The sequence below is a fragment of the Podarcis muralis genome, chromosome 6, assembly GCF_964188315.1.
Source record: "Podarcis muralis chromosome 6, rPodMur119.hap1.1, whole genome shotgun sequence".
NCBI classification, from domain to species: Eukaryota; Metazoa; Chordata; class Lepidosauria; order Squamata; family Lacertidae; genus Podarcis; species Podarcis muralis.
Genome location: NC_135660.1, coordinates 99,197,739 through 99,221,515, shown reverse-complemented (window position 1 = coordinate 99,221,515; position 23,777 = coordinate 99,197,739). Strand labels below are relative to the sequence as shown.

At 43.4% G+C, this 23,777-nt stretch overlaps 2 protein-coding genes across 6 annotated transcripts; both read left to right on the top strand.

The window, feature by feature from the left end:
- The first annotated feature begins 20 nt into the window (after positions 1–20).
- On the top strand, positions 21–8,059 carry PKDREJ (polycystin family receptor for egg jelly). Its single transcript, XM_028728626.2, has one exon. It carries the CDS (start codon positions 34–36, stop codon positions 7,900–7,902), a length of 7,869 nt encoding a protein of 2,622 aa, XP_028584459.2. The 5' UTR covers positions 21–33; the 3' UTR covers positions 7,903–8,059.
- Positions 8,060–11,569: 3,510 nt separating this feature from the next.
- Positions 11,570–19,705, top strand: CDPF1 (cysteine rich DPF motif domain containing 1). Of its 5 annotated transcripts, none has more exons than XM_028728630.2 (4): positions 11,570–11,830; positions 15,318–15,541; positions 17,176–17,287; positions 19,484–19,705. In XM_028728630.2, exons 2-4 carry the CDS (start codon positions 15,429–15,431, stop codon positions 19,640–19,642), a joined length of 384 nt encoding a protein of 127 aa, XP_028584463.1. In that variant the 5' UTR covers positions 11,570–11,830; positions 15,318–15,428; the 3' UTR covers positions 19,643–19,705. The 5 variants fall into 5 exon arrangements, with proteins under 5 accessions (XP_028584463.1, XP_028584460.1, XP_028584461.1 ...); XM_028728627.2 differs by having other exon boundaries at positions 11,571–11,830; positions 15,325–15,541; XM_028728628.2 differs by lacking the exon at positions 11,570–11,830 and adding an exon at positions 11,837–12,026 and having other exon boundaries at positions 15,325–15,541.
- The last annotated feature ends 4,072 nt before the right edge of the window (positions 19,706–23,777 follow it).

Genomic DNA, 23,777 nt, shown 5'->3' with positions numbered 1-23,777 from the left:
CTTCTGGTTCAAGTTTTTTTTCTCATCCTCAAGATGCACCTTCTATTATTCTTCACTCTCCTCTTCTTAGGCTGGGGTCGTTTTCAATATGCAGCAGCCATGACCCCTTATTTACAGCTACCTCCATTGCTGGTCCCATGCTCTGACCAACAAAACTACATCCATCAGCTACAAGAGGACAAACTCCAGACTTCATGTCTGCAGGATGGGCATCCTGGGCATAATCATTTAACAGCTGTAAGATTTGTTTCAAGGACTGGGAAACAGCAGACAGTATTACCATCTGCTCACTGCTGCTGGCGCTGGAAGGTTGCTTTCATGTGTAATATGATTCTTTGGTCAGGCCGGATAGTGCTGGGCCCTAAGTTAGCAAGAGGAGACATCCATCCATCCTGCTGCATCCTCATACAGTGTGTGTCACCTTCCTGCACAACAACTGCATGCCTTCACTGCAACCTGAGCATTGAAGTGTTTGGGCAGGATGTCCAACTCTTCCTGCTTTGGCCGCTCACACGTCCCATCCACGAGTGGCAGCTGGTGCAGCTGGGCTGGTGTGCACACCTCAAGACTTCAAGTTGGCGTTATCACTACAGCAGTCGGCAGGGTCGTCTCCTCCCCACCAGCTATCATCCAGATTCTGCACACTTTGCCCACTACCATAGTGGTGAACTGCACCACAAGTGCAAATCCTTCTTCAGCTATCGCCTGACTGTGCATTACACGCACCAAGGGATATATATTTCGTCCCTCCACATTAAGCAGCGGCCCCAGATTAGCCTGAGCCTCGATTTGCAGGTGGAACCCATTCTGCTACACATTTGCAGTACCCATTCCAAATTGCTCAGCATCTCTCATAAGACCATCAGCCTCTCTTGGAGCTTCCTGCCTGTCAACTCCCAAAAAATGGCCTACAGACTATGGGATGTTAAGGGTAGAAGGGTCTGGTCTACTTTCTACAATCCGTATGCTCTACAGAACAATTACACTCTTGTGCATATCCCACAGCATTCCAGGAAGAAAACAGTGGCCAGTATCTACTTCTGTGTAGATGAGGCGGCCTCTGGGGAGCTAGGTGGAGAACTTGGTTACTCTAATACCACCTTAAATCTAACATCAAAGAGTGAGCCCCAGGCGCACCTCACTCTCAACACACAGAAAATCAAGATGGGCACTTACATTTTTAGCCGCACGCAGGGGCTTTACTATTTCGCCCAAGGCGGAAATGCTGCCAGTTCCTCTGGCAACCTCTCAAGCACGCACTACTTTTTCTATCAGCATCAGTCTCTGTCTTATTTGATCGCAATAGAGTTTATTCAACTACGGTGGTTCAAGTTCAGTGTACATCTATACCTTAACAGGAAAGGAGCCCTTCTGAGTTATTTTTCAAGGAAAGATATAGAGATTCACATTTTCAACAGTGGTCCTTCTTTTTTACAAAGTGTGGTCTATATTGTGTGGTTTATTCCAGTGCAACACCCTCTCTTGCAATTCAAGTGGGCCTTCAACTTAGAATATTTTGATTCAAGGAAAGAATACCTCTTTTGGAACAATACCTATGCTTACAGGGATCATGTCAGAAATGCTGCCCAATTCATTCCTCATGCAGTTTTACCTTTCAACCCTGCCCTGTATGCAGGGTATGTAGCCCAAGTAAACTGCACAAGAACTGGGAATACTCAAGCTGCTTTGAAAGCTACAGTCCACACTTATGCTTCAAAGACTGTGGAATCCACAGTGACTTGCCTTCAAATGAGTTGTTTAATTAAGAAAGTGAAGATCCAGAAACCTCATCCTAAAAACCGTATCTTAAACCATATTAAAAGGGTACCATTTACTTTGTCTGCTGACACAGAGGTGAATTGTCCAGGTTCTAAACTACGAGACCTAACCTGGAAAATCTTTAAAATCCCAGATGTGAACAGTACTCCAGACTGGTCAAAACCATTTAATGCACCTGGCATTGGAAGCAGAAATCTTCTCATGTTAGAAGTTCCTGCATCTAGCTTAGATTATGGTTTGTACCTCTTTAATTTTACAGTGAAATTAATTGCAATGGATACTTTGGAGAGTGTGGAAGACTCTGATTCAGTGTTTGTAGCGATTGGACCAGGCAGTCTTGTGGCTGTCATTGCTGGAGGTGCTGTGCAGACAGTTGGTTTTTCTAGCCAGTGGACTCTGGATGGATCCGCTTCTTCTGATCCTGATGCAGCCCAACCCTTTGAAGGACTCACATTTACTTGGTACTGCACTAAACAAAAAACAGACTTTGCATCCATGATCTTAAGTGGAAATGGAAAATGTTATCCAGAACAAGTGGATTTGAAATGGACAGCTTCCTCTGACCCAGTTCAAACAGTTCTACCCAAAACGCTTCAGGAAAATGTTGTTTATTATTTTCTCCTGGTAGTTCAAAAAGGAAGCCGAACGGCTCAAGCTCAGCAAATGATACATGTGCGGTCTGACTCTGCACTGATGCTGAATATCACATGTATTGAAAATTGTGGTAGGTCAATAATACCAACAGAAAGATTTTGTCTTTCTGGTAAATGTCTAAATTGCAGAAAATCTAGCAGACCACTCTACCACTGGTCACTTTTCTCACCAAATTCCACCGAAATACATTTTGACTGGGACTCTAAGACTACAACTGGAAGATCAAGTCCATACTTATGTATACGTTCTTTGAGTTTTGTGAATATGAGAGAACAATCATATATGCTTGTTTTAAAAGTGAGCATGTGGAAAGGAGAGTCATCAGTCTATAGTTACTTATTTTTTGTAAACTTTCCACCAGTACCGGGAAAGTGTGTCCTTAGCCCTGCCATGGGAATGTCATTCTTAACAAAATTCATTGTTCACTGTAGTGGGTTTAAAGATAAAAATTTGCCTCTTACATATAAAGTCAAAGCAGTATCAGATAAATGGACCTCTACTAGACTACATTCTCCAGACAACGGTATATTGGGGACAATTGTGTATTGTGGGCATCAGCCTAAAACTCCACCAACTTTTTTACCCACTGGTGCTTTAAAAGTATATGTTGAAATTTATGATGCACTTGGAGCATACTCCCAAATAACTTTACAGACAATGGTGAATAGTCCATTGAAAGGTAAGCAAAATGATGCCATAATAAATGAATTACATGATTTAACCCATGGACCCACAGCTCCAATAGCATCTTTTCTCAAAAGTGGAGACTATTTTAGGGCAGGTTATTTTGTCTACATGGTGGCTTCTACTTTAAATGATATTGAAAGCTTGCAAAAATTTCATTCCTCTAAAACTGAACTGCGGGAAATCCTTCTAAATAGGTCTGCAGCTATCCCTACAATAGACGTAACAGGGACAAACCAAATGATCTCAAGTATTTCTCAGATAACACAGGAAACCACTGAAATAAATAGGAAATCGCAACTACTTGCCATCAGAAAACTCAAAGATTTAAGTGAAGAAGTGCAAAGGCAGAGCAATGACAACCTAGGTTCTAAAGAAACAGAGGTTCTTTGCACTAGTATTTTTGCAGGGTTGTCCAATGTCCTGAAAGCTGCTCTGTTAGAACATAGAACTGTTCACAAAAATGGGGTTAAGGAAACCATCTCTGTCAGTGAGATTTTAGCGGACCTAATTTTACAAGGTAAAGTTCCTGGAGAGAGTGAAACTATTATGGAAGCCAATGGTTGGAGCATCACATTAAGAAAAGATGAAAAGTGGGATGTTATCAGTGCTTTCTCAAAGAGAAAAGACTGCAGGAACTGCTTTTATCCCAAAATGAGACAGGAGAACAATGAATTACCAGTGGATGCTGTGATCTCCACTGTTGTTTATGAGTTTGACAAGAATCCTTTTCCTTGGTTGCCAAATACAGATAACATTGGCACAATGGTGACTGGATTCAAGATGATAGGGACCAAATCTAATGGTGACATGCTTGGAATCATGCCTGATACAGCAGAAATTATAATGACCAGAAAAAATGAAGAAACTGTCATCTTTGAGTTGATGATGGGACATGGCAGCAAACTCCCTAAAACAACTGGAGAATTTAGTTTTGAAGTCTGTAAGAATTCCAAAGATATTTTCATTCAGATTATGCCAAAACTAAAGGTCACTTTCCAGGCATTTGTATACCTAGGTTTAAGGAACAGCAATCTTGCTGTAGCGGCTTTTAGTATTTTCCATAACAAACCTGCAATACCAAGGAGAAATAGCTCCAGTAATAATGGCTGTGCACTTCAGACTCCGTACATATTTTGTCTTTCCCAGACATTGCTCAGAACAATATTCCAAGGCAACAGTGCAAAACAATTGAACATATCCATTGTTTTACAATCCGACCTTTCTGTAAGTCAGCTAGTTGGCATTGTGATTTTTACTGCCAACTGCTTACACATGGATGGAGTCCAAAGTCATTGGAAAGAAGACCTCTGCAGCCTTGGCCCTCAGACCAGTTGGCAAAAATTACATTGCATTTGCACAGGCAAAAAGCGTATTCCAAGGACTGCAAATTCTCAGCCAAGAAGAACCTACAGAGATAACATCAACTTTTTGGCTGGGGAAGTAACTGCATATCCCAGTCCAGTAGAAATGAAAGAGGTCCAGTTAACCCAAAACGACAAAAATCCTGTGACAATGTTGACGGTACTTTTCATTTTGGTAGTATACATCTTCTTGGCTATTTGGACAATAAGAAAAGATAGGGCCGATATGAAGAGCAGAGACCATGCCATAGTCTTGCCAGACAATGATCCTTTTGATCAAGTGTGCTACCTGGTCACAATATACACAGGCAGCCGTTTTGGAGCAGCAACCACAGCCAATGTTTTTATTCAGCTAATCGGCCAAAGTGCTGTCAGTGACGTACATTGCTTAAGACACCCCAAACACCCGACTTTTCTTCGAGGGGCCATTGATACTTTTCTCTTGACGAGTAAGAATGACCTCGGAGAAATTTATTGCCTTCAAGTCTGGCACAATAATGCAGGTTCTTCCCCTGATTGGTTCTTGAGTAGAGTCAAAGTGGAAAACATATACTCCAAACAGTCTTGGGTGTTCATGTGCCGGAAATGGTTTGCTCTTGACAAGGCAGACGGCCTAATAGAGAGGACATTAGTTGTTACTCAGCCAGCAGCACCTTTAAACAAAATTGATTTCTTAATGATAAACATTGCCAATGACCTGGTGGATTGTCACTTATGGTTCTCGATCTTTGCTCATGTCTGTTCAACTTCTTTGAACAGGCTTCAACGGCTTTCTTGTTGTTTAGCAATACTATTGTGCATCCTGCTTATCAACGTTATGTTCTTCAACGCAGATGAGGATCGAAACATGTTTTCTGAAGAGTTACAATATTTGAGATCCATAATAATCGGAATCCAAAGTGCTTTCATTGCTTTTCCTTTGCAAATGATTGTAACAGCTTCCCTGAAATATTCTCAGAAGGAACCTTCACCACTGAATGCAATGGAGACCTACCCTCCAGAATACTCTGCTTTCATGTCTGGGGACTTTAGAAATTGGCAGGAACGTCTGCAGAAGTGGTACCTTGTAGAAACTGGTTCAAACATCCCAGGACCTAATTTCCCAAGGAGGCCTTCCAGTGTCTCAGAATCATCCGAACTGGAACAATCAAAAAAGATAAAATGGCGACAGGCAGGAAAAAGTTGGACCAACTGCACAATTTCTGAGGGTGATGCAAATGTAATTGCAACAGAAGAGGACATAACCCAAGATTCTAAGCCCAATATCAATTCTAGTAATAATTATGTAAAGAATGATATATATCCTCAGATAAAACCACCAAATATTCCCCACATGCTCTTTTATAGAAAGCCACAAATAGTGTTTTCATGGTGGAATCAATCTATTTTGTGGATGGTGGCCTTGGTCATATCTGCTGTGTCATCATTTTTTATCATATTTTATGGTCTGCACTATGACTATGAAACATCATTCGAGTGGCTAACAGCATCCACCATCTCTTTTTCTGCATGTGTATTTTTGCTTCAAACTCTGACCATAGGGATTTTTTCAGCCTTGGAGACACTTTATCCCAAATACTGTGAAAATGTTCCATGGTCAAGCAAAAACACCTTCTTAGAGATTAATCTGGAAGATGCAACTATGGATGCTGATGATATGCGAGAATTGCATTATGACCTCGTTAGAGCGAGAGGTACCAAGCACTACCAACCCCTGGAAGAGGATGAAATCACAATTTTTAAGAAAAAACAGAAGATTGAACAACAAGCTTTCATTTTCATAAAGGACATAATATGTCACTTTGTCTTTTTAATTCTTGTTTTAAACATTGCTTACTCAATGGAAAACACTGCTAGTTTTTACTACAACCAGGATATTCAAAACAAGTTCTCTCCGGAGCTTTCAAGTATCACTAAAATAGAGCACATTTACAGTTGGCTTAGCAATGTCTTTCTGCCTTTGATCCACAACAATAACAAACCATCCTATCTTTCAGATACCTGGTCCAAAATCCTTGGGTTACCCAGAATGCGGCAAGTTAGAGCAAAGAATACAATAAAAGAATGTTTCTATCCACATAGTTTTGTACATAAATTTGTGATTAGTACAAGCCATTGCCTTCACAAGTATGGCCATGACAGGGAAGAGCAAAGAAACCACTTTGGGTCTTGGGCAAACACAGCCAATAGGTCTGTTTCAAATAATTTTGCCAATTTTCCAGGCTTCACTTACCACTCCCTCCCGGATCCTTGGCAATATAATTCATATGGAGAACTAAACACTTATGGAGCAGCAGGATACACTTTTGATTTTTATCCTGAAGAGCAACTGCATAACTCAACAAAAAGAATCGATGCTTTGAAAGGGAGCAGCTGGCTTGATGAAAATACCTGGGCACTGATAGTTGAGATGACAACTTTTAATCCAGATGTCGATTTATTTTGCAGTATCTCAGTTGTATTTGAGATTTCTAATTTAGGCCCTGTTAACACAAGCTTGATAATCCATTCATACACACTCCCCATTTTCAAGCAGCTAAGTGGTATGAAAAAGTTTGTCTATATAGCTGTTGGCTATATTCTTGTCTTTTACATCATCGATGAGTTTTCTGTGGTGGAGCAACAAAGGCTAAAATACATAAAAACTGTTTCAAATTTAATTAATTTTGGGATAAAGGGTGTGTGTGTCTTCTTCCTTTTGCAGCTTGCCTTCAAATTTAAATTGGCTTCTGCAATAACAGAATTGTTTTTACTTCACCCAGATGAATTTGTTCCGTTCCATAAAGTTTCCCATGTTGATCAAACATTGCGGATAACTCTGGGTTTCTTGGTCTTCCTCATAGTCTTGAAAACTCTCCGGTATTCCCGATTCTTTTACGATGTGCGCCTGGCTCAGCGATCTATTTTAGCAGCCCTTCCTGGCATCTGTTCTATGGCTTTAGTGGTGGCGGTGTACTTCTTTGTATACATGGCATTTGGTTACCTGGTATTTGGACAACACGAATGGAATTACAACACAATGACTCATTCTGCTCAGACAGTCTTCTCTTACTGTGTTTCGGCTTTTAAAGACACTGCCTTTACATCCAATAGGATTCTGGGGGGTCTCTTCCTGGCTTCGTTCATGATGGTGATGATCTGCGTTTTGATCAATTTATTTCAAGCTGTGATTATGTCTGCCTATGAGGACATGAAGCAACCCGTCTATGAAGAGCCTTCTGACGAAGCAGAGGTAGTAAATTTTCTGTTTCATAAGATTCGCAGGGTCTGGTTTTTTGTAACCTGCAGGTCAGCATCCACAGCTGATGCAGAGCTTTTCAACAGAGTTCTGTTTGGGCATCCTGAGAGGAAAAGCACACACCACCTGGGGCTCAAAGCCAGAAAAATAAACGGCAAAAAAATGGTTTATCTTGTCATTTGATTCTTAAGCTGGCTTTTTCAAAACTGAATGAAAACTGCACATTTAAAAAGACAGAAAGGAAGAAGTAAGGAAAAATGAATTGCTCCGAATATTAATCAGTGCTAATTCCTATGAAACTGCTTTTCAGTGCCGCCCTCCACATCATCCCATTTATTCACAGAAGCTATTATGGAATGATTACACTTAATTAACTGCAAGCACTCCCATACCACTAGTCTGGATGAAGAACCAGTATCGGTGTAACCTCAGTTTCTTACACCTCCACCCGTGCCTCCCTCAACCTCTCTTGTCAGGTGAGAAAACAAGGAGGGAGGGTGTTATAAAACTGTAGGAAAGGGTTGGGGAACAGGTCTTTGGTGTATGTATCCTGCACTAAAAAAACCCCTGTTATTATTGTTGTTGTTTCAAATAGAGATTTCATTTGGGTGATCTAATTTATTATCTCTTAATCTCTGAAAATACAGCAATATAGAATGTTTGAGCTGAGAGGGTGTGTGTGAAGTGTAATGAGTGCCTTTTTGCCAAAGAGGAAGACTGTAACCTTAATAGTAAAACTGTCATTTGCATGAGGCGTTTTGTTTGCTTCACTATTTTATTTGTGTGTCATTACTACTATTATTTTACAATTACTTTGTGGCATTATTAATATCAGGCTGGATCAATTGCAGAGCCATGAGGGGTAATAACATTCAGGAATGAAACACATTGCCCTTGATTTCATCTTTTGTACCCCATATGTTTGTAGGACTACTGTGCCATGCATGTGCATGTGCTTATGCAGATGCAGCTGAGCATGCAAATAGCTATGGTGTGCACAGACTGTACAGAACTCATGCTGACAAATGCAGCATATACGCTACTGAATCTAGACACCAGCCCACTAATTCATGGGTTATTAAAGATATTTCAGGTGAACCCTAATGTGTAAGGCTACCCCAACCCCTGCTCATGGCACCGCTAGCAACTGTGTCTTCAGCATACATAAGAAGTAAAACTGCACATCTCGAGGGCTTCCTCTGAAGAGGTGTTCCTGATTGGGCCAGGACCATCACCGCCAGCCAGCCTTTGCCATGGAGCAGCTCTGCATATGGACATCAGTGTGCATGTGCCCCTGGGTGAGTGGGGGGCCAATCGGTGTGTCAGCAATGGGAGCAATGGGGTTAGCCCATGCAACCCTGCAACTCCTTTGAACCTGGTTAGGGATACTTAGCAAACTGAAATGTGGTACATATGTGGTCCAATAAATATTGAACACTAAAAGTCTAGTATGAGACGGGACATAAAATGCTCTGCCTATGTTACTTCCACACTAGCTGAAATTCTGGCATTTGGTATAGACAGAGTGTGTGGGGGGCTGTCCATAACTTTTACAGATGTAAAGGTGCTTTTGGATGGAAATCTGCTGATTTCTTTACCTTCTCATTCCACTTTTATCAGAATATCATTTAGTACAGCACCATTCCTTACAGATTTATACATTTTTACATCTATGGTATTCAGGCACCACCAATGCATGGCGCATAACTGAAAGTGCCTATTTTCCCCTCCCTCCCTGCCCTTTCTCCATGCTTCCCATATGCTACACTTCACAGAGCATGTACAAAAATGACCAAGCTAGGAGTATTTTTTTTTGTAATTGGCCATGGAAAGCATCTGAGTGTACCATGGATTGTGCAATTGTTGTGCACAATTCTTGCTGCCCTTGCACGTGTGTGTGCTTAAATAGGAGCTGAGCAGAACTTGGCCACCAGCAACAAGCCCAGCCTGGAATGTTTTACAGTGCTTGTCATCATTCCCTTGCCCAGTGTAGTGGACTGAGTGGGCAGCTTGAGGCTACATGGCAAAGGGCAAAGGGCTTGCTTGACCCTTCCTTGCTGTCCCCCTTCCTACTGCCCCTTTCCTTTTACAAACTTAAGACATCCCACCAGAGCCACAAGAGAATCACAACCAGTCAGACTTGGTTTCTGCAGGAAGGGAAGGAGGAACTACTGAGGAGGCAGCCCATTTCACCACAAGCACCTTTGATGCCTCACCTGTTTTGCAAACTTTACACACACCAACAGAGTTGAGCAGCAAAATTCCAGGTTAGACTTTTTAATGGCGCACAAGTCCTGCTTCACTGCTACAAAGATGATAGATAGATAGATAGATAGATAGATAGATAGATAGATAGATAGATAGCTGGATAGCTGTGCCAAACCAGAGCTGAGGAAGCATGGCAGTAGAGCAGCTCTCCCAAGAAATGCCACAAAACACGTCAGACATCAACCGCCTCCCCAAATCAAATGGTTCCACTTTGAAACAGCTGCAGCTTTGAGGCTTTTGCCCCTACGCCACCCTTAACTGCACTAACTAGATCCCCTCCCCCGAGGAAGGGTGGGGAGAAATGGGATGCTGTTGACTCCAGCACAATGTTGTGTGGATGCCACCCCCAAAATAGTGCCCTCCACCTCAGAGGCTTTGCAGTGGCCACCAGAAATGTTTCTGGAAATGAGAAAAGGAGGGGAAACTATTAAGTTACATCATCACATGTCTTAACAATCAGACTAAGAGCCAAAGCAACAGAATACAGAATCCTGGCTAAAATTAGTCAGTCGAGCCAAGTTTTCCTATCTGCAGATTTTACTGAAGAACTATTGTTTATCTTTACTGAAGAATTGGAGCTGAACCTTTACAAAATGATACCTCTTTCAAGTTTGCATTGAGCTTACTGTTTCACACCTGCAGCTCCCCAATTCTCCAAGTAGTGTGGGCATTTCCAAGGGCAGCTGCTACAGGGGTGTGTTTGTAATCAGAGTCAGCATCACTAACCACTTGCCAAGAGCCACACCTCAGCTGAGGGCCCACTGCCAACTCCCGGCCCTCCTGCTGCCGCTGCCTGCGCACGCCCCCCCACCCTCTCCAAGCAAGCGAGCTCTGAGAGGAGCGAGGAAAAGAAGCAGCAACCGCTCTTCCTCTCTAGAGAGACGCTGCCAATGAGCCTGCAGGGAAGACCTGGTCAGGCATTCTCATTCAGGGCCAGCCCAAGACATTTTGGCACCAGAGGCGAACCAGAAAATGGCACACACACACCCCGCCGCCAGGGGCTGAGTGAAGATCTACATCAGGAAAAAGGTGAAAATCTCTTTGCATTTAGTGTCAATGAAAATCACTTAATGCAAAATAATAATAATAATAATAATAATAATAATAATAATAATAAACATCCCCATGTCAAAGAGAAAAACAACTACCAGACACTTAGAAGACATTTGAAGGCAGCCCTGTATAGGGAAGCTTTTAATGTTTAATAGGTTATTGTATTTTAATATTCCATTAGAAGCCGCCCAGAGTGGGCGGGGTATAAATAATAAATTATTATTATTATTATTATTATTATTATTATTATTATTATTATTATTATTATTGAAAATGTATTTAATCCCCCCCCCCCCCGGCGTAGCTGGGTTTATTTTATACCTGTGGAGGAACTAGAACTGCCCTGGTTTTTATCACCTGCATGCTTTAGTTTAGATTCTTGCCTTGCACATGGCCCTTGGGGTCCTTCCCAACTCTACAGTTCTATGGTTTGCATGGAGCCTAGACCTGTCCCTTTCAGCGGGATTTAATTCCAAGTATTTTTCATTGCTTGCAGACTTCACTTCCGCTGGTCCTATTTATAGGTTTGCTCGGAAATGAAGTCATGTACGTGGGACTCGCCTCCGAGTTAGTGAACTAGCTCAGCATTTGAAGACGTCATTGGGCCGGGAGAGGCAGCTGCTTCCCCGACGGGAGCCTTTCTCTCCCGCTCCTTTAAAAGGAGGGGCCGGATCCGAGGAGCAGGAAGCGGCTGCAGAGCCGGGAGCCCGAAAAAGAGGAGAGCCGCGCCAGGCCTCTGGACTTGTTTTGTACAGGCGCTTCTGACTCGAAGCTAACTTCACTAGGGAAGGTGCGTTGCAATGAGCATTAGCTAAAGCCCCGCCTTCTCTTTCTGCCGGCAGCTGCCCGGTCCTGTCCGCTGCTTCCTCGCAAGTAAAGGTCTTTTGTTCGCAGCAGCCCTCGTCTCCGAGCTGCGCTCTCCGGGCGCAAAGAGACTTGGGGCCTCCTCGCTGGACCTTAGGAAGCGGCCCCTTCGGCCAGGGAGCGTAAGTGACACTTGGGGCTCGACTGCTCCGGGGCAGAATCGGGGCCCGCCTTGCTGCAGGGACAGCGCCACGTGGGGCGAGCGAGCGAGGAGCCTCCGCCCTTGGCCTTTGGAGGCGCGTCTCCCTCTTGCCCTCGGAGCTGCGCAGCCCAGAAGTGCTTCTTCTTCCTCCCCGCCGCTTCTTCGTCGGGTCCCTTAGCAGGTCCCTTCCAGGGTCATCTAGTAGTTTCAACATGCGGCCCCCCCCCCATACCGGCCCCCGCTTCACTTTGCCAATGTGCTAGCAGTTTTATTGCTGCCAGGTCTGCGAAAAACAGATGTGGAGATAGACATGTCCTTGTCAAGAATGGAATTACCCCTAGAATGTAATGGCCGGCTTTGGGGGGGGGGGCGGGATGTGCACCGGGAAGTTCTGTTCCTGCCCTCTAGGGGGCAGCGGTGCTCACCCCTTCGCAGGGCATCCTCTGGCATTCAGGGGGCGGAGTGGGATTCTTGAATGAGCTCCTGACCTTGAGTGCAGGGGCTGCCAAACTTTGTGGACCAAGAGGCACATAGTGAAGTTTGAGAAAATGCTGCGGGTGCCACAAACTGGCTGCTATTTGGGGTTTGTGGCATAACAAAATTAGAAGAGGGTCATTTGCTGTTGCTCTTCACACCCAGACAGCGTCAGGTGGTAAGTCTGCAAGGTCCTGCTGGAACAGGTCTCATCACCACACATGCCTCTTCCTCTCTCCCTCCCATTCACAGGTCACAAATTCATGCTCTTGGTCTTTCTCACCTGCCTGCACCTCTCCATCTCTGTTTCTGACGCAGAGCACACTTCAGTAACCCCCCCCCCCCCCGCACACATTCAGAAAAGAAGGAGGTGCCTGCTCTCAGCTCCACAAATGGTGGCGGGTTACAACCAGCTGAGCATATGGGATTATCCCTGTCGCTTCTCCCTCAGCTAGTAATGCAACACCCCTTTTAAAAAATAAATATCTGATACCTTCATTTTACATTTGCGAATTGAGTTACTTAATATAATTACCAATAAATGAAAAAATGATGATGAGCACACCAACTCCAAATATTTACAGGCCCCGATCTTATTCATTCACATAGTAGTCCACATATTTCCCCTCCTCATTGACTAAGAGTTGATAAAATAGCTGACTTCCATGTTTTGCCGTTGATGTGCATGCTATGGTTAGCATATATGCAGCTAATACAATGTTTGCGCTCTTCTAACTTCTTATTTTATTCCTCTCTAACAACATGATTTGAGGGTTTTGTTGCATCCCATTTCCTACTTTCTAATATCTTGGAGACCCCTTTAATCATGTCTGAATGGAGGTGAGGAGGCAGTTTACACCTTCAGGGGTAGATGGGGGCAGCTTGATCCTGAGAACACTCTGCTATCCAAAGCTGTAAATATGCTAATTGGTCCTCCTTGGCATTTAAATAACCATGTGTGCGAACTCCCTGCAGCGGAGGAAGGCCACAAGTGCCAGTATGAATTTAATCTGGTAAAATTAAATAAAGGGTATGGAAGGCCTCCCTGACATAAACCCAAGATTCAGTTCAGGCTTGTCTGTGCAAAGTACATCTGTTTGTGCTTCCTTAATATGCAGAACAATTAGCTGATAAAGAGCAGCTGTGGAGAATTAAAAGCCACATAAAAATAGTCACTCTTAAAGGCTTGCATAAGAAGAGGAGAAGCAAGTAAAACACGATACCTGCCCACCTTACTTTGCTGTTCTCTTTGGATTTGTAAGAGAGCTTCTGGAAGGAACCTCCATCCTTACTGGTGCCCAGCTCACACATTCACATGCCTGAGGATTCCCTCCCAGCAGTGCACATGTGTTATGTGGGCACGACATGCATTGGCCTCTATGCCTTTAGGCTTGATTTGTGTGACTATCCTCCCCTCCCCCCACAACACTACTTTTGAGGGTGAAGGACATTGGCCCAGCATGTTCAAGCATCGTATTCCAGTGCTCCCACCCTGTGGAAATCACAGCCCTCAGTTGGTTGAGCATATAAACTGGGCGCATGGTGGTAAATAGCATGTCTTCTAGTGCAAATAATTGTATGATAATGACAGTCTAATCTCCTACTGGTTCAACATCATGCTATTTTCTCAGTGAAATCTCATTATACTCTACACCAATCATGGTTAACTCGTTTAAGGATTTCACGTGGAGCCACCTAGACTGTCACAGCAGTTGCACAACACAGCCCTGTTGCGACTAAATGCTCCACCTCCATTTCTCTTTAATTAAACAACAACACCAATCCCTGCTATACATTCAAAATTAGAACACCAGAAGGAGATTTCTGACCTATTTCCCAGGTACACTAAGTTTGTAAGTGCTGAGAGTTTTTGTGCATAGTTAATACAGTGGTACCTCGGTTTACAAACTTCATCTGTTCTGGAAGTCTGTTCTTAAACCGAAACCGTTCTTAAACTGAGGCACACTTTCCCTAATGAGGCCTCCTGCTGCTGATGCCCTTCCACCGTTCTTAGACCGAGGTAAAGTTCGCAAACTGGGACACAATTTCCGGTTTTGCAGAGTTCATAAACCGAATAGTTCATAAGCAGGGCTGTTCTTAAACTGAGGTACCACTGTATTTAGTCCCCACTTCACATCTCATATCTGGCATAAATTTACAGGTGATCTTTGGCAAGCTATTATAACTCCTTAGCCTTAGCACTCATGTATCCTGCACATGCCTACAAACTGCAATATGGAGATACTCTCATCTACAAGACTGTAGTAATGAATAAGCTAAAACATGTAACCTGACCCCCCTGCGCTCCTGTAACCAGGCCTGCCAGTCATTCTTCTTCCTCTTCCTCCCTGCCTCCTTTCCTCTGCTGCCTCTTCTGTACCTGTTGGGGGAAGAGATCTTTCCTCCTCGCTCTTTGTAAAAGGTGGTGTCTGCTTCGAACACTCAAAAGTTCTAGGTTTGTCTTATCCCCAGCTGCTAATCCCAGAATATTTGGTGACAGGAGTTCCACACATTTTCAGAGTAAGCAAATAATAACTCCCATCTGAATTCCACACTGGCTGCTTGGAGATGTTATGAAACGGCTGACTGTTTTGAGCAGATGAGAAGATCCCTATTTAAATCAAAAGCCCACCTCACCCCACCTTCTGTTCCCTGTATGGTGGCCAGCCAGATGCAGGCCTCACTGTTTGCATTCTGCCTCTGACACTGGAGGAAATTAAGACCCAGGACTGTGATTGGTCCCCCCTCCCCCTCCCTGGGTGTGTAAGAACATGGGGTGCTGCTAATTCAAGTCTAGCTTTCAGTTTCAGGTGCAGCACATGTGGACCACTCTGGACAGTCCTGGACCAGCTGAGTGGCTCCACGTACAAATCCATCTGTTTGGGCATTTGGTCGGCAGCATTCCCAGATGAAGTGCAGCAAGGAGTCCCAGTGCTGTGGCACTTTTGAGTGTGAGTTGTGTGGATTAACTGCCCCGTACAGCTACTACGGGCAGAAACCTCCAAATGCTGCCTGTGTTACGTAAGTACATCTCTTACCACTTACTCCCTGTGCTGTCCACCAATGATAGCATCTCCACTATGCCATGTAGCGGAGGGCCAGTGGCTAGCCCAGAGATGGGAATTTCAGCCACCTGGTCTCTTTTTGCAGGGATTTGCAGAGCAGCCGTGATGGGTGGTCCCCAGCTTCCCTGCCCTTCCTTTGTCTGCTGCTTTCTCCTTGCTACACCCCAAGCAGATTTTCCTATGAAATTGGGAAAAGTAACAGTTTATGTGTGTAAGCACCTCCCCACACCTGTGTCTTCTGAAAACTAGGTCTGCACCTGCACAGAGAAAGGGAGTCCCAGTCACGTGTTTTTTGCCAAATGTGTAGCTAGGACCGAAATATTTGAGGAGTCTTGCTTTCAAAAAAGTACAAAGAGCCTTGTGGCACCTTCAAGCTGAACTGATGTCGGGCCTCTTCCCACATAAAGTAGGAATGTGGAAACAGGCACCCAAGAACAACTGGTTCTTATAAGTTCACTTCTCAAGAGGTCCAGAAATTATACTTGGTGAGGGTCTTAAGAATTCCCTGCTAGAAATCTTGAGCTTTACTCACTGTTTCCTGAGAACTGAGAATGAAAGTTCCAGAGTGTGACCTATAGCTCTGGCCTTACTGCAAAGTGATGCCCTCCAGATGTTTTCAGCTACCGCTTCCAGTGGCCACACTCAGCAGTGGCCATGCTGGCCTGTGCTGAAAGGAGTTGTCGTCAAAACATCTGGAGGGCACCAGGTTGCAGAATCCTGCATTATGGATTCAAGAATGGCTTGCTAATAAGACAGCGGAAACTGCTGCCCTCTAACATGGGACACAGTTTTATTGAGAGCTTGATATTTAAATGGGGACCATGTTTCTATCCCTTACTTTTTGCAGGGAGTGCGGAGAAGGATCATTTTCAATTTACCTGTTAGTGATAAACAAAACTGTTCCTTTACCTCACAGTGACCCTTCACTGTTTTTCAGCTGCATTCAAGAGTCCCCTAGTTTCATGATGAGAAAATCTATTTTGGTCCCTGGAGCATTCAGCATCTGGTGTCTGCCAAAGGCAGGCAGGGTTGGGGCCAGGAGCAAGTTGTTCTGTGCCCTTTCGGAGTGTGAGAATTGTCCTTTGGAAACAGCAGGTTAATTCCAGAGAGGGCACAGAACAACTTCCCTTCTCTTGTTTTGCCCCTCAGCTGCTCACTCCTACTTGCCTGCGTCTTGGCTCATGCACAGGAGTTGGTTGCTGAAGGCCGGAAAGAAGGCAACTCCCGACATCCCCACTGTTGTGATTCTTGCTGGGAGGGGGTGTGGCGCTCTAGAGCCTTCGCCTTTGTCTTGAGAAAGTCAGCTGAAGAGGGGAGCTTAGGGAAGGATTCAGCTAAAGCTTCACTTTTGAGGGAGGCCTGGTATGCTGTTTCCCACAGTGGTGAATGGAATGCCTGTGAGAAGGCTATCATGCCTCTCCTCTGGCTCTGCCCTGACTCAGTGCCATTAGCCCTTCAGCCCTTTGCTCAGTACAGATACAGTCCCTGCTGAATATTAGCCACTGACCTGGTCCTTAAGATTGGATGTGGGAATGTGAGTTGCTCCTTGCCAGTGCTATCTCTTTAAAATGTGGAATGATTCTTTCCCAGCCTTCTGGAGGAATGCTATGTCATGAAGGATCCATTCACCTCTGACAAGGACAAATTCCTCATACTTGGGTCTCAGTGCAGTTTGTGTTGCAAGCATGTGTGTGTTGGCACAGTAAGTAGCACGTGATGCCGGTTGCGTTTATATCTCTGATGTTAGTTTCATAGGCTGTGACCTAGAGACTGAAAATCAAGCCAAGTGGAACATAACCTTTTTTCCACCCTTGCTTTGCCATTACCTTTTATATACTACTTCAAAATACAGTTCCATAATTCAGTTTTTTTTAATGGCTCTCTGAAGGATCAGCACCCTAAGTGCTCCTTTTCTCTGGTCATTTTCTTATCAACAGTTCAGGGTCATTCTGTTCCCAGCCCTTCTGTGAATCTCCTGCCAGGCTCAACAGAAAGTCTTCACCAGCAGGTGAACAATTGGCCACCTCATACTTGCTCTTCAGCTGCTTGAATGTCCATAAATATGCCATGGAACCACAGGAACTTAACTACTGGGTGGGTGTATTTGTGATGCCAGTCACACTGCCCAGAGTGAGCCTGTTATTTACATTGCTCACCATAGCAACATACCATACCTAATGCCTGGATTATTTGACTATGAAGGGAATACTTATACTACAAATGTATATTGGTTTTATGCCATTTTCATTTTTGTGACTTCCTCCAAAGAATCCTAAAAATTGGATTTTGCTGAAGCATTGAGAATGTCCCTTGAGGAGCCCCCAGCACTTCTCCCCTAGGCTGTGTTTCTAGAGTTTTGGGGGGCAAGAAGAATTCTGCCATTTATTTTCATTTGCACAGGACATAGCAAACGGCACAGTCCTTTTTGGAGACTGTTTCTTAGCTTTTGAGCTTTGTTTGGCTTCTTTTGTGATGAAGATCTGTTGCCTTGGTGTTGCAAGCTTCTCTGGATGTTATCTCCTATAGCCACAATGCTACACGTTGTGTCATGACCGGCAGCCCTTACTTGAAGTAGTTGTGGATATAAGGAACCATTATGAGGCGTTGCAGGAAAAACGGATTTTCCCAAGTTGTGCAACTTGAGGAACTGTTTCATCACATGTGCTACATGCTAAATGTTTCCCTTCCAACTGTAGGATTCTCCGAAAAACGTAATTCATAACCCATTTCTTTCCCCGCTTCCAGTTCTCTAAAATGATATTGAGCTAAGGATTCCAGATTTGTTCAAAGCAAGTCTGATAGGAATCAGCTTTGGCCTCCTCCTGGAACAGATCTTACACCCTTCATTGGCCTATAGCAAAATATATTTATTTAGGCTCGTTATACAGACCTTGCACAAGTTGTAATTGACCAGGGAGCCCTATGCAGTCAGGCCAAGGGTCCCTTAATGTTGGCCATCGGTCAACCTTCTGCACTCTGATTCCCTGCATATGTTGAACTCCAGCTCCCACCCGCCCCATTCAACCTGCTCAAGAGTCAGGGGTGATGGGAGTGGTAGTTCCAAATGGCTGGAGAGCATGAGGTAAGCTTCCATAAAGGCTGCAGTGAAGATGGTGAGCAGGGCTTGAAAGCAAGAAGAGTGTTGCTGTGTTGTTTGCCCACAGCTTTTGGTATTCAGCTTTTCATTGCCTCTGACCTTGGAGCTTCCATTTAGCCATTGAGAGACCATGGATTTGCAGATTTTTTTAAATTAAAAAGCAATCCTGTGCACATTTACCTGGGAGAAAGCTCTACTGGACACAGTGGGACTTCTGAGTAAACATGAACAGGGTTGGACTGCTCTGCCAGTGACCATCACCACGTCTTCTGACCACGATTTCCTTAAGTGGAGGAGGATTGTGGACATCTTAATTCACCTGCTGGATTAAAGAAACCTTTGATCTTATATTTCGCTTCATTAATTAGTCACCCTCAATCCAGCTGCAACCGAGCCACTGCTCCATTGGTGTGGGCCCAGCAGTGTATTGCACTTGCTGAAAATGGGTGTAGTAAAATGTAGTAAACAAACAGAGGCTGCTTGTGAGGAACGTTTAAAAGAGTTCATGCAAGCAGGTGGAGCGCAAGCCACCCCAGATGGCAAGACTGGCTGTTAAATCTTAAGAAGTGGCTGGATCTGTATGTATCTTAATTGCTGAGCACAAGGGGGGGGGGGCAGGTTCTAGAGCAGGAGGAGGAGCAGTCGAGTCCTTTGAGTTTCAAAGCTAAGAAATGAGTTAGTCACAACTATGCCTCATCAAAAGCACTTGGACTAACCTTTTGGCTGGATTGGGGCCATACATAAGAGTAGATGTAATGTGTTAAGTTTGGTGAGCTTAGGAATTTCTCTGTTCTTTTTCAGGACTGTAGCCTTTTCTACGCAAAAAGATTCTGCCTTCCCTGTCTTAAGTTACATTTAAATGAGTTTCCTGTGGAAATAAGGCAAGATTTGGAAAAGAAAACTCATTCTCAACACCAATCTTCAAAAAAGGGAGATTCCAGGACTTTGAAGAAAAACTAGGTTGCTTTTGGCCCAAGTGTGTTTTTTTTTGTAACAAATAAATATAAAGCTGTGTCTGATGAATCTCTTCTAGAACAGTTTTTATAAGATAGTTCAGATGGAGGATTTAATTTTCGCACGGAGGCTGCAATGCAGTGTGTCAGCCTGGTGCCCACCAGGTGTTTGGACTAGAGCATCCATCAGCCCCAGGCAGCCCAGCCATGGCAGAAAGCCCCAATGAACAAAGTGCAGCTTACTTCTGACTAAACAGTAGGCATGCACTGAACAAGTTTGCACTGCAAGTAAGGAAACAAGCCTGAGCAGCGTCAGACAGAGCTGTTTTCCTGTTTAGACTTGTTGATTGATTAAACAGGAAAGTTTTATCACTAGATTAGAAGAATAATGAACTGTGATTACCATACATATAACTAACGAGCATTTATGACTGTTCTATCACCTATCTGCATATTTTATTAAAAACGTACCACCTGGGGGCAATGAAGGGTCGTCATGACTTTCAGCATGAGTCCAACTTCTCTGTGCCATCACCACATTTTAACTGTACCTCAGAATTTTTCCTGCTGCTAAAATCTTATAATTATGCCAGGGGGTGTTATCAGTAGTTAAATCCTCCAGCTCAACAATGAAAATTGTGTTGGTTACATTGAACACGCAAGGCAGCTCACTTGCTACCCCTTTATGTCAATCATTGTCATAGCCAGTAGCCAGTAGGTATGCTGGAGAAGGGCTGGTTAAAAACATAAGAAATAAAACTACCAAGATCCTGCCTCATTCAGTGTAGTTCAGGTAGAGCAACAATTCAGCAGTCCATATCTATCAGCCGATGACTATGGAAGCCTGCATTGAAATAACTACACTTAAAGGACCAAGCCCATTCCTAAGGCTCTGTAGAAGCAGCAATTGCACAGGAACTCCCATAAAGTACAGAACAGGATACAGGGTACACCATTCTTCATTTTGCTTGCTATGTTAAAAGGAAGACGTCACCCTCTTTCAGTTGCAAATACTGACCTGCAATTGTAGACATTGCTTCGGAAAGCTGGAAAGCTGGGAAGTGAAGCAAAGGAAGAGTCCCAGTGATTTGGGAGGGGCAGATCTTCAGTGCCTTTGCTCTTCTCCACAACTGGCAAAACCAGAATTATGCAAGAAAGGGGAAGCAAAGCCATGCAAATTATGTGGACTGCAGAAGTCTGCTTGTGTTGGAGCTGTATTTTAATAACCATTGCATGACCAGTCTTATCTCTCTTTAGCACACACAGCCTATCCAAACACATCAACAGACAATAGCTTGAATGACCTTCCTCTCCGTCTATCTTGAACATCTTGGCTATTGGATATTAAGCTACATTTTAAGGACGTTTCATAGATAAATATTGCATAGGTGCAATGAATTTAAGTGATGTAGTAAAGCACCACATAGGGGTTTCATACCATAAAGGTTTTGCTGAGAAATTGCAAATGGGTCATTGACAACAGGTGGTGGTTTTACACTTACCCCAGAAAAGAGAACACTAAATTAAATGGGGAAAATGTGGGCTGGCATTTTGATTACCATGATGTCATATGGATGCAGCAAAAAACCTTGTGTTTGAGAGCACAGATCCCACAGCACACACCTACCTGGAGGCATCCTAAAGGTGCAATCCTAAAAAAAAAACAAAACACAGTGGGAGGTGAGCCCTCTTGAAAACAGAGGGACATATCTCTAAGTAATGTGTATATAATTTTGCTACTGTGTTAAATGTCACCACCAGAGGGTAGCAAATAAGTCATGATATTGTAGGATTGTTTTTAAAAAATGCACGCTATTGATTGGCTAACAACAACCCTGTATGTTATTTTAGCAAAGTGTAACTTTCAGGGGTTGACTTGGCAAATGTTGACTTTCAGAATATGTCCCAATCCCAAGACTGAATAACTTGCTTAGTGTCAAACAGGTCACGCATTACAAGCTTTCTTTAACAAGCACATGTTTTACTACCATCTTCAGAAGTCTCAAATGAATTGGGGGAATAATGAGCAAAGGGATCAAACATCCTAAATTAGGCTACCAAGAAAGATCAAATACAAAATCCCAATAATACATCTAATTGTAAAGAAACTTTTAAAAAATAAAATAAAATGCAAAACTATTGAATTTTAGAGAAAATAAATTCTCTTTGGTATCTCCTGTTCACATCAGTGGGGATTCTGCAGGAAATTTTCAAGATTGTGGCCTGTCATCTGAGTGCAAAATTTGCTGAACACATAGCATGTCTTCTATACAATGGAGCCACAAATTCTAGTCACACAAAAGTTCAGCAGCCTATGTGACAAGTACTGTGTAAGCCTTGAACTTTAAGCAGTAGCATATGATAGAAATATGCATTTTAGAGTAGAAGGTGCAATTTAAGTGATTTCTGCTATAGATTTAATCTTTGTACTACAAGCAAATAAAGTGGAACTTACAAAACGTCATAGTATGAAGTGCTTCTTTTCCGGATACTTCTCTCTGTTCCTCCACCTGCTTTCCACTCCTCCAACATTCAGCCAATATTGCATGCACACCAAACACTTCAAGTCTTCAGTGTGATGGCTTTTGTTCCTAAATGTTTCGTACTTTTGCAACCGTGCTGGTCCCTCTTGTGTGCAGCTGGTGACATTTTGACTTCAGTGATCATCTCTTTAACATCAGAAATAGAGGAAATAATAGTGATCAAGCATCCACTGCATGCATCGAAGGATGCTTCCACACAAGGCCTTTAAGGGAGAGCAGCCATGCCCTGTTCACTTAGCATCGCCTATCCTGTTTCCCAAGGCTGCGTCTGTCTTTGAGAAATGTAGAAGAGGAGCACAATCCCTAAAGTTATAGATGCCCTTCAAGCGTTAAGAGGTGTGGTTTGGATGTGAGCAGGTGACCCTTTCACAGCTCGTCACACATCAATGTAGCCTTTGTGTCAGGCAGCATTTTATCACCTTTAATTTTAAAAGTTGATCTTTCGTGTAGCACTGTAGTGCTTTGCTATATTAAAAAATTTCTGCAACCTGCCTTTTTACACCTGTCTTGCCCCACCCTCCAGCCCTAGGGGTCTTCATGGGGGAGCTGTTTCTCCCCTCACAGTTCTTCCTCTGGAGACTCTCTTTGCCATGGGGGGGGGGGGCTGGTTTCACCTGTGCTGCCCCACCTGCAGCCTGAGGAACCTTCAGAAGGGAGTTGCTGCCACAGGCATTGTTTGCAAGGGTATTTTAATGCACTGAAAGATTATGAGTCATGGGGGTGTGGAGTGTGCCTGAACTTAACCCTGCTTAGTTTGTTTCTTGGCTCCTGTTGTTATGAATACTGTTTTATAGCTCATAAATGCAGTATTGATTTGTTAATCAAATAGGACAAGTAAAGATTTTCTAGTTTTACAAAAGAACATGCGTTCTCTTTTTTCCAAATTGTAGAATCTTCTTTACTTTTGATGTGAGAATGTGTTGTTTTGAATACTGTTGGGGAAGGAGAAGAGGGGAGAGGTGGGGGAGAGGGAGGTGGGGTGGTAATACTTAATAGTTGGCATGTGTGGTTTTACACCCGTGTCACTGGAGTTCTTTCTATTTGATTATACAGCCAAGACAACCAACCACACCCAACTTCTCTCACTACCAAGGAAAATCATATATGACTTTTTACTGTTATTTATTGTTTGCAAGCCACTTTAGAATTCATTTCAACAAAAAGCAGCACAGGAATATAATCAGTCAATTAAGTGCAAGATGCAATGCTTTTTCTTAGAGCAGGCATGTCCCAAGTCTGTTTTGGGGCCTAATCTGACCCTTGTGGGTAAAAAAAACTCCTGGGGTAAAAAACTTCAACTACTTCAATCCTAAAAAAAGGTTATCTTTGGTTGGCCCTCAAGCATGTTCACATCATCAAATCTGGCCCTCTTTGAAAAAAGTTTGGGCACCCCTGTCTTAGAGACTAACAAAAGCTGTTGTTAAATGTGAGAGGTGTTGCTCTGGGGGTGATAGTGCCCAGAGTTTGTTTGTTTTCTACATTTTTCTTGTGCGTCATGTTTTTCAGAATAAGCTTAAGGGTTGTGGTTGTACTGTGTGTGGCAAAAGGGTGGGTTAAAAATGCTTTCAGTATCTAAAGTAATAACAATAAAAACCAAGA

What these genes read in the sequence shown, in the direction of transcription:
- PKDREJ (XM_028728626.2), top strand. Translation starts at nt 34, where the DNA reads ATGCACCTTCTATTATTCTTCACTCTCCTCTTCTTAGGCTGGGGTCGT.
- CDPF1 (XM_028728630.2), top strand. Translation starts at nt 15,429, where the DNA reads ATGAAGTGCAGCAAGGAGTCCCAGTGCTGTGGCACTTTTGAGTGTGAG. An exon ending in CCAAATGCTGCCTGTGTTAC is followed by an intron (nt 15,542 to 17,175) that starts GTAAGTACATCT and finishes ATTCTTTCCCAG; the next exon opens with CCTTCTGGAGGAATGCTATG. An exon ending in AGCATGTGTGTGTTGGCACA is followed by an intron (nt 17,288 to 19,483) that starts GTAAGTAGCACG and finishes GTTCTTTTTCAG; the next exon opens with GACTGTAGCCTTTTCTACGC.